This window comes from Thalassophryne amazonica, chromosome 8 (genome assembly GCF_902500255.1).
Source record: "Thalassophryne amazonica chromosome 8, fThaAma1.1, whole genome shotgun sequence".
NCBI classification, from domain to species: Eukaryota; Metazoa; Chordata; class Actinopteri; order Batrachoidiformes; family Batrachoididae; genus Thalassophryne; species Thalassophryne amazonica.
The window spans coordinates 8,396,162-8,412,186 of record NC_047110.1 but is presented as its reverse complement, the minus strand read 5'-3'; the positions used below and the strand labels follow the sequence as shown (position 1 = coordinate 8,412,186).

The 16,025-nt window shown below is 41.2% G+C and overlaps 1 protein-coding gene across 3 annotated transcripts in view; it reads left to right on the top strand.

Annotated features, from left to right (window-relative positions):
* The window catches only part of plcg2 (phospholipase C, gamma 2), a 223,001-nt gene that overhangs the window by 119,263 nt on the left and 87,713 nt on the right, over window positions 1-16,025 (top strand). For all 3 annotated transcript variants that reach the window (XM_034175720.1, XM_034175722.1, XM_034175721.1), the window contains 5 exons: window positions 1,609-1,704; window positions 11,313-11,399; window positions 11,513-11,676; window positions 15,002-15,202; window positions 15,520-15,642. In XM_034175720.1, the coding sequence (XP_034031611.1) occupies window positions 1,609-1,704; window positions 11,313-11,399; window positions 11,513-11,676; window positions 15,002-15,202; window positions 15,520-15,642 (671 nt within the window). The remainder of the gene's footprint in view (window positions 1-1,608; window positions 1,705-11,312; window positions 11,400-11,512; window positions 11,677-15,001; window positions 15,203-15,519; window positions 15,643-16,025) is intronic.

Sequence of the window (16,025 nt, the reverse complement as noted above, 5' to 3'; positions counted from 1 at the left end):
CATGACACAATTTCTCCCTTAGACCAATTAAAGTTAGGGGTGTGTTGTTGGAACCAGGGGTGCCCCAGAATGAGTGGATGAGTCATTTTGTCAAACACGTGAAAACTAATTGATCCAGAAGGGTTCTCCGACACTGTCATGGAAACAGACTGAGTCCAGTGAGTAATACAGCCCACTTCATGGCCATCCACAGCGTGCACCACCAGAGGGAGTGAGAGCTTTTAACCAATTTCAGGTGTAGTGAAACCAGGTGCATGGAAACCACCAGAACCAGTACTTGGCCAGAGAGAGAGAGAAACTCAAATCACCAAGAACCAAGAGAGAGACAAGAGAAATAGAGACAGACAAACCCAAGCACAAAAACCCAGCAAGAGAAGAAAGAAACAAAAACCAATGGAAAGCAGAAATAACTAACAGAACACAATAAAACAGAAAACCAAACAAAACTCAAACCCTGACATCGCACCATGCAACAAGCCAGACTATTTCAGGTGTTTGTAATAGAATGCTCAAAATGACAGCCTCCACAACAGTGGACCCTGCCGCCGCTTTCACTCATAGTGGCCACGCCCCTAATCATCCATAACTTTCAGGCTTAAAATGCGTTAAACTAAGACGTTAGGGAACAAAATTCCCCAAGTAAACTATTTATAGAGAACCAAAACTGTTTTTTGTACCAGGCTGCAAACCTATTTATTTCTGCTCTGAAGTTGGGGATTTTAACATGAACTTGAATGAGAACCTGCTTATTTTTTTGAGCCAACCTCATGCAGTCAGACAACCAACTACTTTTTGTTCTTTGCCTATTGTCATATTGACACTAATACTGACTAACCAGCTTTTAAATCTAAGCTCATGACTTATTCATTCAAAAGTAATTTTTCATACCTCATAGTGCTGTGACATTTTAGTTTTTTATGTGGCTCTTCTGATTTTATTTTATGTTTGTTTCTGATTGATTTTACTTATTAGACTGCATTAGATTAGATAGAACTTAATCCCTTAGGAAGACTCCCTCAGGGAAATTGAGGTTCCAGCAGCATTGGACAGTAACACACAGGGTAAGAAGCACACAGAGTATCAAAAGTAGAAGTAAGAAACAATTTGCAAAATCTAAATATAAATACAAATACCATAACTACTGGCTTACTAGCTACTACTGCTCCTCTCCTTCCCGTCCCCTGTCTTCTTGTTACTTCTCCTCCCCCCGAGTGAGGAGTTGTACAGTCTGATGGTCTGAGGGACAAAGGAGTTTTTTAGTCTGTTGGTCCTGCACTTGGGGAGGAGCAGTCTGTGGTTGAAGAGGCTCCTCTGGTTGCTGATGACGGTGTGCAGAGGGTGACTGGCATCGTCCACAATGTCCAACAGTTTGTCCAGTGTTCTCTTCTCTGCCACCGTCACCAGAGAGTCCAGCTTTATGCCAATCACAGAGCCAGCCCGCCTGATCAGTTTGTCCAGCCTGGATGTGCTGCTGCCCCCCCCCCCAGCACACCATGATGTATTTGACTTTACTGTAATACAAATTAGGTCACCTTTTGGTTGTTACAAACAGCTACACAAATAAATGTTAATTGATTGATTAAAGCTGTCACTGTTGTCCCTGAACAGCATAAGAAGCTTAATGTGGAGGGAGGAGAAACCACCAAAGATTTCAGAAGAGGGCAGAAACAAGGAGACCTGGAAATCTGGGACCCTGTTGATCAGGTGATATCACAGTGACCGCCACATCAAACATTTAGCCACAACGTAACACATTTTACACCAGGGGCCTGTACTACGAAGCGGGGTTACTGGCTTATCAGGGTAACTTCGGGAGTACATTGATGACGTGTGGAGTAACTTCCCGGTTAACCCGTACTACGAAAGGTGGATAGGTTTTGATCGAGGTATGCTGCCATGGCAATTTATGCTGTGTGCCAAACCTGCTCCGAGCAGGTTATGTTCTAGGTTAGCTTGAGGTTTTCGCTTAACCACTCCCTTTATAAGTACCGTTCATCCACCATCAATCACTCCGAAGACAATGCCGGCCTACCTGGATGATCTGTTTGATATTGGGGCACAAATTGTGAGGGGCTCTCTTCGCAGGGCGATGGTTTTTAAAGACCGCCAGAATCCGCTGACATACCCGGACGATATTCTCTATGAAAGATATAGATTCTCAGCCAAGGGAATTTGTTATCTTTGTCAGCTGATCGGGCCAGAAGTCTGTAACATCACCCATCGTACACTGTAAAAAAAGACTGTTGTTTTTACAGGAAAACACTGGCAGCTGTGGTTACCAGGGAATTCCTGTAAAAAAATACAGCAGTTAAATGTACAAAAAAAGAGAGCTCTTGTTTGTAGATTTAACAGTTCTTTTAATGTGAGTCAGCCGTGGTTCATTCACTGTAAATCCATATACATATTATGTCTGTAATGTTATCTACTGTGCTGCTGTATGTTTTACAGAAATTCCCTGGTAACCACAGCTGCCAACGTTTTCCTGTACAAAAAAGTCATTTTTTATAGTGTAGCAATGCCCCAACGATCGAGCAGATAATGTGCCTTGTGCCTGTTTTGCCAGTGGACAATTTATGTATTCCATCGGTGATGCTGAACATCTGAGCAAGAATACTATATGTCGTATGATTCGCAAGGTAGTACTTGTTCTATCTAAACTGTTGGATGCATTTGTCGTTTTCCCTGGCCATTTATCTGCAATGCAAATCAAAGAAGGGTTTTATGCAATCGTGGGTAATTACTAATATCAAAATAGGTCTAATGCATGTCCATTAATTAGGCGAAGTGGGGCTTATCAAGCTATGAATATAAACCTACCGTTCTGAAGGATGTTTTTATATTTCATCTTCACCTGCTGCCAGGTGCGTTTGGCGCTGCTATTGCATCTGAAATATTGACAGGATTAGGAATAGCAATCATACAGTCAAGGTAGCCTATTTAGGAAACATTAAATTAACCTAACATTTATTAGTAGGCCTATGCCCACTTCTGAATCATGTCGCATCTGGGCGTAATTAATGAAAGAAGGTCATTTTTTTACACATATTAGACATTCCACAGGTTAATCATCTGTAACAGATTTGGGGAACAATTGAATTGTACGTACGCATTTACCCGATCAGCAACACGTTGCCAACAAGCCTGTCTTGCTTTATTGGCAGACGATGTGTTCGATTTCCCCCTTTACATAAATTTAAATTCCTCGTAGCTCCGCATAATAATCGTGCATTCTTCTTCGGTATTCATTGAAAAATGGTGACGTGTGCTGCAACCTGCCCCTTTTATGTGAACGCGTACAAACTCCAAATAGGTTAACACAGGTTCAACAAATCAACATCTTATTCAGCATCGTAGTACCGATTAACACCACTTGAGGAAACCAGGTTTTGTCAACCCCGGTTTAAGAGGTTGACCCTGGGTTACATCTGAGTAAGTTAACCCCGCTTCGTAGTACAGGCCCCATATGTCCATTACAAAAGTTCAGATGTACAAGGAGAATGGAACATGGGTGGCCTCAAACTAGGGACTTTCTTTTTTGAAGGAAAATACACTGTTTGCACCACTGTACTGAAAAAAATGCCACAACTTAAAATGATCACTGCAAATAATAATAGTAACAATAATAATATCAACATTTCCAAAAACTGAAGCTCTGTGTTTGAATTTTTTGTACTGGAATTCTGGCAAACTTCTCTTTGCAGAGCTGTTTTAGTTCAGTCATAACAAAGGATTTGCTTTTAAGCAGGAACTGCAAAGTTCTGCCACAACAGTGCTGTTCAAGTCAAGATTTTGACTCTGACACTCATTCATTCATTCATTCAGAAGGGGGAACTGCAAATGCTCTGTCTATGTATCCGTGTGTCATTCACAATTTCTTGTACCCATAACTTAAAATATCAGTTTTTCACCTTTGAACTGGACGTCCCAAATGAGTGTGTCTTAGACAAGTTCATATTTCAGCATGATCAGGTATCACCCAGGCACTCAAAGAATGGCCCATTTTACTTTGCAGAGTTGTAATAAGTTTAGCTTGACTGGTGACCCCAGAGTAGAGAACAACATGGGTGTAGAGAAGCAATAGCTTATTTGTAGCTGTAGGAGATCATCTGTTGGTAACAGGAATGCAGTCTACAGAAACACAGCGCAGTTCAACATGTCTTTAAATGAGGAAAACAAGTGAAAGTTCAGGGTACACACTGAAAGCAGTTCGCAAGACAACAGTGTCCATGTGGGAACAGGCACATGGACTAACCCAGATATGAGGCAGAGAGTCAAAACAGACATGCAAAGTGACATGGTCAAAGGATGGCAAAAATGAGAAAACAGGAGGAGATCAGAAGGGTCGGCAACTAGAAATCAATCACTGACATGTAATATGAGGAAGACAGCAAGGAAGCTTACGTTCTGGCACGAGGGTGAGGGGTTGTGGACTTCTAAATAGTGTGTGAATTAATAACTACAGAAATGAGCGTTCTTGTGAACTGGAAGCCAGAATGCCCTTGAAATTTTAGTTTTGAATCCAAGTCTGGGAGCAAGCATTGGTATCGTACTTTACTGCATCCACAACTCTACAGAGTCAACCACCCAGGCAGACAGTCATTTGATCCTCACCTCTCAAATGTAACCATCTATCTGCCACAGCCAGGTGAGGAGTGGGCATGTCCTTGGCCTTCTCCAGCATGCCCTGTGATAAGTCACTGGTTTCCACGCTGCACAGCACTCATAGTATCTGTGCGTAGACTGGTTCTGATGTCCAGCAATTTCTGGGGGATCCCACAAATTCTCAGGATCTGCCATAGAGCAACAACGGGATCAAGCAGGCAGTACTGATTGGAATCAAAGAAGCACTGCTGATATTCACACTTGTGTTCTGTGAGTACTCTCAGGGCTGGAATGTGGTTGACCTCTTGGGCATGACAGCAATACCAGTGACCACAAATAAATGTCAGAAAATGAGAAAAAAATAGTCACAACAACAAAAGAGGAAGTTAAAACCTTTTGACAGCAGCGTGAATAACTTTGAAATGTCTCCTAAATACATACATAAAAAAATATAATGCAATTCTAAAATACTCTCGGCTGTATGAGCATTGTCTTCTTTATAATTTGCAGTTGTTTAATTTGTATCCCAGTGCAAAGTGTGTGTGTGTGTGTGTGTGTGTATATATATATATATATATATATATATATTGTTATTTACATGAATTATTAAGCTCCTAATGTCTTACTTACAGTTTGTATGTGTTCAGTAAAGCTCCTTTGTCAATCAATCATAAACAATATTTATGTTTATGAGCTTTTGACAAAAGCGGAAGTTGACTTTGAGTTAGCGGAAGTTAGCGTGCATGATGATGTCTGCGAAATGACTTGTAAATGACTCCAGAGGTGTTATCAGGTCACAAAAACTGCATTTTCAGTTTTAGAAGTGTTTATTTCTCGCTAGCGTTTACATAATATATAACAAAGAGGTTTACACACACACAAAGGTTTGCAGCTAGGCTGTGACGTCACCACGCCAACATCTGCGAAATGTCTTGTTAATGACTCCAGAGGTGTTATCAGGTCACAAAAACTGCATTTTCAGCTTTAGAAGTGTTTATTTCTTGCTAGCGTTTACATAATATATGACAAAGAGGTTTACACACAAACGAAGGTTTGCAGCTAGGCTGTGACGTCACCACGCCAACATCTGCGAAATGTCTTGTAAATCACTTCAGAGGTGTTATCACGTCACAAAAACTGCATTTTCAGTTTTAGAAGTGTTTATTTCTCGCTAGCGTTTACGTAATATATGACAAAGAGGTTTACACACAAACGAAACGGTTTGCAGCTAGCCTGTGATGTCACCATGCCAACATCTTGTAAATCACTTCAGAGGTGTTATCGGGTTCCAAAAACAGCATTCACAGTTTTTTTCAGGCTATACAGTAAATTTTGCAGAGTAAAATTTACTTTGCTGGGATAACATTTGGTCCCAGTCCAAATAGAGTTAAATATACTCTATCACAGGGCTAGACAGTGTCGCAGACTGAACGGTCCCCCCTAAAAATCGCTCCACCCTGCCTTCATTGTGCATGCATCATCAGCTGCGGTTCACCGTTTATCTCCTCATTTCTGCTTCAAACTGCGTCCAGTCATCACCTTTCTCAGCAACAGATATCTGAAGATTTTCTACAACAATCATTTCCACATAAATTCAGCATTATTTCATCATAAAAGATGGAGGAAGCGATCAGAGCGCAGCAGCCAGGCGAGCTGCTAACTGATGCATTCACTGTGCGTCGGTCATTTCAAAGCGTCACCGATTATCTCCTTGTTTCTGCTTCAAACTTACTTTAGAATGATTTAAGAGGTTTTATCTTGTCATCTGATGGTTAATAATCACATTAATCCATTTGATTGATTTGGGTGACGAGAGTTTGTCTCAGAGGAGCTGCTGCGGTCGTAAATGACGCATGTGCAGTGGAGGCAGCGTGGGCCAATTTTTTTGCGGGGGGGCGTTTGGTTTGTGACAACAGTGGAGCTGTTTCACTCTATCATAGAGTGTATTTTACCAAATGTTATCTCGGCAGAGTATATTTTACTCAGCAAAATTTACTGTGTAGCTTTTACACAATATATGAGAAAGATGTTATATAAACACATAAATGAAGCGGTTTTACAGAGACCTGCCACTGAAGTCACGGTGCCGCTCTACTCTGATTGGCTGTCACCCCCACCACTCAAATAAACACAATGAACAGATTGACACAGAAAGTGACTTTTTAACCTCTTGAAATAGGTAAAGGTTAGCCATCTTTGAACTTGTCCAAGGTGTGTTTCCCAAGAATGTTCCCTGTGAGTTGAAGACTCTGGGCCTAACAGGACTGGACTTATGCTGAGCACAGACAGATGGATGAAACGGTTTGCAGCTAGCCTGTGATGTCACCACACTAACATCCACGAAATGTCTTGTAAATCACTTCAGAGGTGTTATTAGATTCTCCCAGTTTGATGCATCAAAAACACAACATTTCTCATTGAAAATAGTAGGTTTCAGAGTCATGTGTGATGCATTCAATGCACTGATCACTTTTGGTGTGAAAGGCCCTTTAGAGTGGTGATGTCACTGGCTGGTCTTGCTAGCTGCTAACTCCGCTTCGTTTCTGTGTAATTATAACATCTTTCTCCTATCCATATTATAATAGGCAAGTGGCGTGTGTGTGTGTGTGCGCGTGCGTGTATCGCTTTGATCGTGCAAAAACCGGGGAGAGCTAACATTTGCCGTTTTGTATGCTTATATATTTTTGGGTCAAGGATGAATGCTGTGAAAACAGAAAGTTGATAGGACGAATATTTTTGGAGAAATTAGTCATTTTAGCTGACCAATAAACAGTGGACATTGTTCTGCAATGCACCATGGAAGTTTGGGGTTTTGAGATTTTAAATGTTAACAGTGAGTGATTTTAAGTTCAATGTACTGTAAGTACATAATAGAATTTTAAATACGTAAAAAAATACATGGCTATATGACAAAAAGAACCTAACCAATTTATAAATACATTAAGACAATAAATTAAGATTAAGAAATTACATAATTAACAGGAAATAAAAGGGTTGAGTTCTTCTTCTAAAACGTTTTGAGGTCTAACATTCCAAAAACATTCTGGGCTCACACGCCATTCCAACTCATTACACAAGCTTTGCTTAATTTATTACCGGCCTTGAAAAATGTCAGCAACCTATTTTATAAACACTACCCAATCTAGAGCACATGGATCCCCACATGCAACATGCAAGTATGATACAGTTGTATGCCAAAGTTTGGGCACCCTTGATAATTTTCATGATTTTCCTTTATAAATCATTGGTTGTTTGGATCAGCAATTGCACTTAAATATATCATATAGCAGACAAACACAGTGATATTTGAAAAGTGAAATGAAGTTTATAGGATTTACAGAAAGTGTGCAGTAATTCTTTAAACAAAATTAGGCAGGTGCATAAATTTGGGCACCCCAACAGAAAAAATACATCAGTATTTCGTAGATCCTCCTTTTTCAGCAATAACAGCCTCTAAATGCATCCTATAGCTTCCAGTGAGAGTCTGGATTCTGGTTGAAGGTATTTTTGACCATTCTTCTTTCCAAACCATCTCAGGTTTGTTGGTTTCCGAGCATGGACAGCCCACTTAAAATCACACCACAGATTTTCAGTAATATTCAGGTCTGGGGACTGAGATGGCCATTCCAGAACGTTGTACCTGTTCCTCTGCATGAATGCCTTAGTAGATTTTGAGCAGTGTTTAGGGTTGTTGTCTTGTTGAAAGATCCTGCCCCGGCACAACTTTGACTTTGTCACTGATTCATGAAGATTGTTCTGAAGAATCTGCTGATATTGACTGGAATCCATGTGACCCTCAACTTTAACAAGATTCCCAGTACCTACACTGGCCACACAGCCACACAGCATGATGGGACCACCTCCAAATTTTACTGTAGGTAGCAAGTGTTTTTCTTGGAATGCTGTGTTCTTTTTCAAAAATGCATACCGCCCCTTGTTATGTCCAAATAACTCAATTTTAGTTTCATCAGTCCACAGCACCTTATTCCAAAATGAAGCTGGCTTGTCCAAATGTGCTTTAGCATACCTCAAGTGACTCATACCTCAAGTGAGTTTGTGGCGTGCAAGCAGAAAAGGCTTCCTCTGCATTACAGCATCATACAGTATCTCTTTGTGCAAAGTGCGCTGTATAGTTGAACAATGCACAGAGACACTATCTGCAGCAAGATCATGTTGTAGGCCACCTTAAATACCCTTTCTCATGATTGGATTCACCTGTGTAAGGAGGTCAAGGGTCAGTGAGCTTACCAAACCAATTTTGTGTTCCAGTAATTAGTGCTAAATGTATAGTGCTAAACAATAAAATGACAAGGGTGCCCAAATTTATGCACGTGTCTAATTTTGTTTAAATAATTATTGCACACTTTCTGTAAATACTAGAAACTTCATTTCACTTCTCAAATATCGGTGCGTTCGTCTGCTATATGATATATTTAACTGAAATCTCTGATCCAGACAACCAATGATTTATAAAGGAAAATCATGAAAATCATCAGGGGTGCCCAAACATTTGCATATAACTATAAAAGCTAACGCCAACTAAACACTTCTAAAACTTAAAATGCAATTTTTGTAACCTGATTACACCTCTGGAGTGATTTACAAGACATGTCACTGATATCAGCGTGCATGCACATCACACGCAGTCACAGCTAACTTGCGTTCTTTTCAAAAGCTCATGTATGCGCACGCGTATGCGCTCCTGCAGATGTCATGAAAATGTAAATAAAATATTGTTTATGATTGATTGATTGAGTTTATTCTGCAACATCAATATAAACATACAGATGTGAATGTGTCAATGATACACTGATAACACAACATGAACGCTTATTTCCATTGTGGTCCTTGTGATATTATCACGTGACAAAATTGAGGGTTTTGATTGAACTTGTACAAACTGTAAATAAGAAAATAGGATCTTAGTTGTTAATGTTATGTAATTAATGTAAATAACAATAAATATGTATATATTTAATCTATCTATCTATCTATCGATCTATTGATCTATCGATCTATCTTTGTACACACATTGAGGCAAATAAGTATTTGATCCACTGTCAATTGTGGAAGTTTTTCCACCTACAAAGAATGTAGAGGTCTGTAATTTTTATTGTAGGTACACTTCAACTGTGAGAGACAGAATCTAAAAAAAATTTCACAAAATCACATTGTATGATTTTTAAATAATTCATTTTCATTTTATTGCATGAAATAAGTATTTGATCACCTACTAACCAGCAAGAATTCTGGCTCTCACAGACCTGTTAGTTCTTTAAGAAGCCCTCTTATTCTGCACTCTTTACCTGTATTAATTGCACCTGTTTGAACTTGTTACCTGTATAAATGACACCTGTTCACACACTCAATCAATCACACTCCAACCTGTCCACCATAGCCAAGACCAAAGAGCTGTCTAAGGACACCAGGTACAAAACTGTAGGCCTGCACAAGGCTGGGATGGACTACAGGACAACAGGCAAGCAGCTTGGTGAGAAGACAACCCCTGGTGCGGTAAGGGTGATTCTGAGAAAGCCCAGAACTACACAGGAGGACCTGGTCAATGACCTGAAGAGAGCTGGGACCACAGTCACAAAGATTACATTAGTAACACATGATGCTGTCATGGTTTAAAATCTTGCAGGGCAGCAAGGTCCCCATGCTCAAGCCAGCACATGTCCAGGCCCATTTGAAGTTCACCAGTGACCATCTGGATGGTCCAGAGGAGGCATGGGAGAAGGTCATGTGGTCAGATGAGACCAAAATAGAGTTTTTTTGGTATCAACTCCACTTACCATGTTTAGAGGTTGAGAACAACCCCAAGAAAACCATCCCAACCGTGAAGCATGGGGGTGGAAACATCATTTTTGGGAGTGCTGTTCTGTAAAGGGGACAGGACAACTGCACCGTATTGAAGGGAGGATGGATGGGGTCATGTATTGCGAGATTTTGTCAAACAACCTCCTTCCCTCAGTAAGAGCATTGAAGATGGGTCGTGTCTGGGTTTTCCAGCATGACAATGACCCCAAACACACAGCCAGGGCAACTAAGGAGGGGCTCCGTAAGAAGCATTTCAAGGTCCTGGAGTGGCCTGGCCAGTCTCCAGACCTGAACTCAATAGAAAATCTTTGGAGGGAGCTGAAACTTCTCTAGATCTGAAAGATCTAGAGAAGATCTGTATGGAGGAGTGGACCAAAATCCCTCCTGCAGTGTGAAAACTTGGTCAAGAACTACAGGAAACATCTGGCCTCTGTAATTGCAAACAAAGGTTCCTGTACCAAATATTAAGGTCTGTTTTTCTCTCGTATCAAATATTTATTTCATGCAATAAAATGCAAAATAATTATTTAAAAATCATAGAATGTGATTTTCTGAATTTTGTTTTTAGTTTCTGTCTCACAGTTGAAGTGTACAATAAGAATTACAGACCTCTACAATCTTTTCAGGTTGGAAAACTTGCAAAATTGACAGTGGATCAAATACTAATTTGCCTCACCGTATATATGTAGTTTGCACTGGGATACCAATTAAACAACTGCAAATTAGAAAGAAGACAATGGTCATAAGACTGAGGATATTTTAGCATGGTGTTATATTTATATTTAGTGATAGTAATATTTTGCCTAATCTGTCTCTTCTACTTACTGTATTCTCTTTATAATTGTCCTTGTGTGAGTCTAAATAATCATATGTTCTTTTTTCTCTCTCAGCGGTGGAATAAGCACTATTGTGTTATTTCTTATGACAAGCTTTACTATGCCGAGGATTATGAGGATGAGCAGGAAGATCCCACAAAGGTAGAGAGAAGAATATTTAAAGCATGTTAAAGATCTTGTGGCCACACTGTGCTTGTACGAGGTGTCTCCACCTGCACAATGACTCACAGTGTCGCTGTCATTCTCTGTGGCAGGACCTTCACTGTTCACGCCCATGGTTTCATGGTCGCATGAAGGAGGGCAGGCAGAAGGCAGAGCAGCTGCTCCACGAGTACTGTGCAGAGTCCGGGGGGAGAGACGGAACCTTCCTGGTCAGAGAAAGTTACACCTATGCCACAGAATTAACCCTGTCTTTTTGGTACGTTCTCTGCTTACATTGTGTCGGCTGTTCAACTGTGCAGGTCGACAGGTTTGACTTGTACTCTAGAAACTACAGTACAGCTAAATCAGTTTAATAATGTGGAAATGGAACATAGCACCATTTGCATTGGAAAACCACATTTTTAAATGCGAAAAACACTGGAACATGTTTCTGAGTTGAAAACAGTGAAAATCACCAGGAGGCACTGGACGAATGTGGTGCTTCACCAGGACAGTCATGTGGGAGTGTGTGGGTTTATTTTACACCTGTTACTAATGATCTTGGCAGCACTTTGAGACAGTGATCCATGCTTTTATTTCATCTCGGTTGGATTATTGTAATGCACTTTATGTGGGAGTCAATCAGTCATTATGCATTTGGTTCAGGCTGCCGCTGCACGACTTTTGCAAAAGTGAGATCATATAACTCCTGTATTTGGCCTCACTTCATTGGCTGCTTGTATATTTTAAGGTACATTTTAAAATTCTTATGTTTGTTTTTAAATCTCTTCACAGTGTTGCCCTGCCTTACCTCTCCGAGCTTCTTCATCCTTACGTATCGTGTCGGTCTCTCAGGTCAGCTGACTAGCTGTTCCTGGAAGTACCGAGATCCAGAAGGAAGCTGAGAAGTTCATTGAAAAACCTATTTTTTCTCCTTGGCTTTCGGCCCCAATGAGACTTAGTTTTTAAATTGTACTTTTTATTTATTTATTTATTTAAATGTGTTTTAATGGATGTACAGCACTTTGTGTCAGCAGTGACTGTGTCAAAGTGCTTTATGAATAAAGTTGGTGTGGATGCCCCAAAAAAGAAACCACTGGTGTACAAGGAACAGACATTAAATAGTTTAACTCATGAAAACAACCACCAACAACCTCTAACAGGGCACGGATGAGCTGTGATTTGGTGAAGAAGATGAGTTGTACTGCAAATTATTATATTGCTGCGAAAATATGCACGCTCTGATTGGCTGATTTCCAGTCGATCAGACCGGTTACCATGACAATAAGTCCAGAATACATATCACATTCGTTATTAGGGATGCACCAATCCCGATACCAGTATCGGGTATCGGCCCGATCCCATATTCTTTTACTTGTACTTGTAATCATAAAACTCCTCCGATACTATGTCACCCGATAGCCCTTTACAGCAGCGTGATGTCAACCTCTCAATGGGCGATTTTAACCCACATTCTCCGTAATTTCCGGACTATAAGCCGCTACTTTTTTTCATACGTTTTGAACACTGGCTTAAACAATGATGCAGCTAATTTATGAATTTTTACAGGCTTTCATGTAATTTACGAAAGTTGAAATATGTCCATCAGTGATGTCCATTGATTGGCTGAAAGCCGCAGTTCATCATGTGGAGTAAATAATAAAGTCTTACCTGTTTCAGTGGAATTCATCATCACACAATCCTGAAGAAAATATTCCACATAAAGCTTCCTGAGTTTGAAAAACAACATCTGAAAATACTTTGATTCCTTGTCGTGACTGAAAAGGTTACTCTGGGACTTTGGCATGTTGCGGCAGTTGCTCCGTCAGAACTCGCATCACGGTTTCAGCAGCAGAGATTGTCCATCAGGTTGGTGCGTTTCAGCCCTTGGTGTGGGTGTTCAGGCCGATGGGAGACCAGATCGGTCCGCTACAGGTGGAATCTGTTTGTTGGTTGTCTGTGACACTGCATTTGGACTCTCCTCTCCTCCTCTGTGGGTCGCAATTTATGCCAGAAGTTGAGTCACTGCACTTCATTAATGTCTCAGTTACCACCTGCAACAGGCAATTCTGTCTGAATGTGATGAAATTATCCCACGATCCACAAAGAAAAAATAAAATATTGTTAAAATTACTCTGTTTTGCCTCGGGGTGGCGATGCCGTGTGATTGTGTGTGTGTGTGTGTGTTTGTGCACGCACGAATTGCTCATCAATATTACGTGTTCCACCTTTGCGGAAAAAAACATGTATTTGTGTGTGTTACCTTAATTAAAAGTTAAACAAAATACTGTAGTGTGGAGAGTTAAAGGCTGTTTAGCTCAGTGTCACCTGTTGTACTCATACTTGTACTCAGTCTGGAAAAAAGTGGTATCAGTGCATCCCTATTTGTTAGAAACCATAAAGCTAACAACACGATTAGAAAAACCAATTCAGAACATACTCCATAAATATCTAAACAGCATCAGAAAAAAAACACACAGATTGAAAGCTTACCAGCTAATGACCGGACCATCTGTTAGTAAGTTCTTCATGGAGGTGAAGAAAGCAAATGGGTCCAAACCACCAGCAGCTTTCATATTTGGGCTCGATTCCTGGTCTTTCTGTATGGTGCTTACATGTTCTCCCCGTGTCTTTGTGGGTTTCCTCCCACAATCAAAAACATGGTTATTTAGGGTCTGCTCCTTTCTCTGCCCTTGACCAAGGCAGCGTCTACATCTGGAGTTGGTCCGGGTGCTAGACTGTGGCTGCCCACTACTTCTAGTGGTTGGATTGTGTCCGACTGTAATTGGGATGGTTAAATGCAGAGGACATGTTTCATTGTATGTATATATGTGCAATGACAAAGTTTCTATTCTGTTCTATCCTCGCTTGCTTGGTCTGTACGGGAAATATCAGACCGAGGTGTTGCAAGTTTAGAAAACACAGAGGTACAAAGCATTCAGGACATACCAGCTCATCTGAAAGACGGTGGAGGTGTCTGGTGTTTGGTTGCTGCGGAAAATGTTTGATGAGGTAACACGTGATGGGAGCAGAAAAAAATGACTTGAGGATGCTTCAGGAACATCAGGATGGTCATGTCTCTCAGCAGACCTGATGGAAACCTCACATGAGACCACGTGTGGCTTTTGAACAAACAGATCTTTTCTTCCAGCGCAACAACGCTAACAGCTCGTTAGCTAGATGCAGGTCCAGTGCCCATTTTTCTTTGATAGTATAGTTGCGTCTTCTGTGCACCGTGAGCACGTTCCTCTGATGGAGCAGCAGCTGAGTGTAAGAATCATTCTGTTGATGTCACAAGCACCACATCTAGTATAAATACCTGAGAGAAGTCCTTTTCTTAACAACCAAACAAACAAAAAGCTGTTCGGCACATCTGTTCAACAGACCATTCTGGAAGTTTGCTGTCTTCATGCACTGATATGGGAGCAAATCAAACTCCACCTCAGAGGAACGATGACAGAAAAATTCCCAAGCCTGACTCTGGTCTCAGGGCTGATCTGATCCTGGACCAAATCATAATGGAAGAAAATTTGTTCATTTATTTCTGGTGTGTTGTTGGTTGTTTGCAGTCTGTAAGTGTGTGTTTTTCATGTTTGTTTCAGGCGCAGCGGGAAGGTGCAGCACTGCCGCATTCGTTCTGGAACAGAAGACGGACAAACGTATTACTTCCTGACTCCAAACCTGTACTTTCCCAGTGTGTACTCCTTGATCCAGCACTACATGGAAAACCCACTCCGCTGCCAGGAGTTTGACCTGCGCCTCACTGACCCGGTGCCTCAGCCTGACCCGCATCTCCGCGAAGGGTTTGTCACATGATCACTCACTCTGACAATTTGATATGTTTGAACTTTTTTACCTGCAGAGATCAATTTAATGTTTCTGTGCATGAGTCCTGTTTGTGTGTGTGTGTGTGTGTGTGTGTGTGTGTGTGTGTGTGTGTGTGTGTGTGTGTGTGTGTGTGTGTGTGTGTGTGTGTGCATACTCCTGTACATGTGCTCATACTTACTGTAGCTCTGTGTGCGGGTGTGTGTTGTGTGTGTGTGTGTGTGCATACTCCTGTACATGTGCTCATACTTACTGTAGCTCTGTGTGTGGGTGTGTGCGCGCACGTGTTGTGCAGTTGGTTCTACAGTAACCTGAGCCGGGGTCAGGCGGAGGATTACCTGCTGAGGATTCCTAGGGATGGTGCTTTCCTCATCCGACAGAGAGAAGGAGAACCAGATTCATTTGCCATCACATTCAGGTGAACTGATACTTGACGATTGGATCCCAGAATGCACACAGCCAGACACAAAGATCAGGTGCAAAAATAACTGTGGTTTAATTCTCCAGCATGACAGTGATAATACAGACGTGATCAAAATCTCTCCCAGGGGATAACATCCAAAACGTCAGATCGATGCAACAACAATGAAAAACACCTGTCAAAAAGGTGACAGCGATATGAACACTTACTGATGACGGAGTGAACAGACTGGACTGGTGACCGAGGACTAAGGGCCCTGTCCCACTGGCGTTTAGGAAGATTTACGTATGGATTGCGCACAAAATTGACCCATATTCGCCAAACATCCGCAATATCCGTGAAACATGCCTGTATGAGTCGGCCGTCATCCGAACACGTCC